We start from the raw sequence: 2,500 nt of genomic DNA on the forward strand, positions 1-2,500 counted from the left end.
CAGTGGTGATTTCTTGACTGTTGCACAACAGATAAGCTTTTGATCATTTTAGTTTAGTTTGCTTTTACTTTTGACTTGTTCTGTTATATCACAGAATAGATATACCTACAAACTTTCATTAAGTTCAAGCTCGTTTGAAATACACCCTTCTGGTTTTATTATGATTCCACATTACATTTTGTAAGTTTTTGATAAACAAATTGCCTACAAATAGATATGCCTACAAACTTTCATTAAGTTCAAACTCATTAGAAATACACCCTTCTGGTTTTATTATGATTCCACATTACATTTTGTAAGTTTTTGATAATCAAATTGCCTACAAATCACCTTTGCAGGAAGAATGAAGCCGCAAGTCTTCCCCGTGCAGAGTTTGTGCCAAAGACTCTTTCGGACCTTGGCGTGATAGATAGCCTGAATGGTGGCCTTCCTACAACCAACATCACAGGTGAGACTTGGGGAGGATGAGGTAGTATGGCCCTTTGACACAACTTCTAACTCTAGGTAATGTCAGAACTTTGAGTTTGTGCCTTGCTCGCGTGGCAAGTTGTTGTATGGTTGGTGCAGAGATGGTGTTTCATGCTCATAGTATGTTTTCTGAGAGAATTGCACAGTATCTGAAAAAAAGAAAAAAACGTGTGATTTGTTCCATATATCTTTCAGTCAGATTGAACTCTTGTCATGAAGATTGAATTATGGCACAAAAGTAGAGAATTTAGATATATGTCCTCTACAACAACCATACAACTTTTATTTTATTTTTTCTATAGTTTGTATTTTGTTGTACTATATCTATCTACAGTGAATGGTATTATTTCCCTCTTTGGAACTGAATATTTATATACTAAATAATGTGTGGCTATGACGGCTCAGGAAGAAAGTACCAACCCATGTTTCGAGCACACTGTCAGAAGACGCCACAGACTTTGCCTTACTAAGAACATTTTTGATTGTGAAAGTTTTAATTCTTCTGACCTTTTGAAAGCTTTGAAGAGATATTAAGCTAACGACCTCAGATACAAATGGTTGTTGATTTGCTCTCACGTTCACTCTGATAACCCAATGACTCTCTTGGTTTTTATTCCTCAAGTCGAGTACCACACAACTGGTGGGTGTTCTTTTGCACTTCATTGCATCTTTCCAGGCATCTATACTCTTTTTTCTGTTTTCAGTAAAGTACTTTTTGTATATGAATCACAGATATTCATTTCCTGTTGCAGTGCAGCTTCATGACCAAGGCATGAGCTATTGTTCCTTTTAGAGAGAGGAAGTTGTTATAACTTCTCTAGTCATTTTTTCTAAAATACATCTTGGCCATTATTTAGTTTAACATCTGTTGAATTCATATGCCTTTTCTTCCCAAAGGATTCTTAGTCATTTTCTCCCCATTGCCAGTAAGAATAGTCGACTAATAAGATTTGAACTTCTAGTTCTAATGTATTATCTCCAGAATTATCAAAGAAAATCAGAACCCAAACTGGAAACAAGGAGGAGGTGCAACTTTAGGCATGACAGTTCAGCATCTGAAGTACATAGAATTATTATTAGAGAGATTTTCCATAGGATAGCATTATGGCAAAATACATTCCTAAGATAGAATATAGAAAATTTACAGTAAGCTGAGATATTTACTTTTTCTCAAGAGGGCCATTGTAGAGTGTGAAAAGAGGAAGCACTGCCAATATGTTGATTTTTACGTAAATCCCATAAGTACTGTTTTAGTGCAGCTGAACTAATGGGAAAGAAGACAAAGCAAACTTTTCTGCAGATGTTTCTCAGCTTTGATGCAACTATTGTTATACAGTTTAACTTTAATATTAACCCATTTCCACCGGTATATTTTGAAGCCGAAAATAAAAGTTTCCGGACAACTACAAAATCAGCTCGCGGGGCTGGCCCGGATTCTGCCCATGTGCTAGCCACGGCCCACTGCTGCATCGGAGCATGAGCCCCGATGCAGAGTTACACTGGCGGGATGCCCGGCAATTTTTTTTATTTATTTATTTTATTTTAATATTTTATTTATTTATTATTTTTTTTATTATTATTTTTTTTTTATGGGTGTCTCATATGTGGGATACCTGTCATTACTGGGTTAAAAAAAAAATTGGGTTTTTAGATGTATCTACCTTAGAAATTTTATGCCATATAATGCTGTTTCTTTTCATACTGCACCTTCTCCATTTTTAGTGAACAAGTGATTAGTCAGAAAGTTCAGGTTTTAGTTTACTTCCAAGAATATGTAACATTTGTGATGTGTCTACATATGCATTCCACAGCGAATCACTATTTACAAAGTAGGTGTAAACAGTACAGTGTTTGGGTTGACAGATAATCCACACTACATCCTACTGCTTTTATATGCATAATAGCAAAGCCCGAGTTGTAAGATTAGGCTCAGTAGTTATAACCTACAATAGAGTGGAATATAAAGTATGCATTTGAGTTAGTGCTGAGCTTTGGACCTTGGCCAAATTTTGTTTAAATAGTCCTCATAAGT

General features: G+C 35.6%; 1 protein-coding gene across 1 annotated transcript in view; it reads left to right on the plus strand.

Annotated features, from left to right (window-relative positions):
* Positions 1 to 2,500, plus strand: part of LOC113804591 (endophilin-A) — a 64,732-nt gene that overhangs the window by 25,756 nt on the left and 36,476 nt on the right. The window contains 1 exon segment of the mRNA XM_070134029.1: positions 339 to 448. Within this exon segment, the coding sequence (XP_069990130.1) occupies positions 339 to 448 (110 nt within the window).

Source organism: Penaeus vannamei, chromosome 19, assembly GCF_042767895.1.
Source record: "Penaeus vannamei isolate JL-2024 chromosome 19, ASM4276789v1, whole genome shotgun sequence".
Lineage (NCBI taxonomy): Eukaryota > Metazoa > Arthropoda > Malacostraca > Decapoda > Penaeidae > Penaeus > Penaeus vannamei.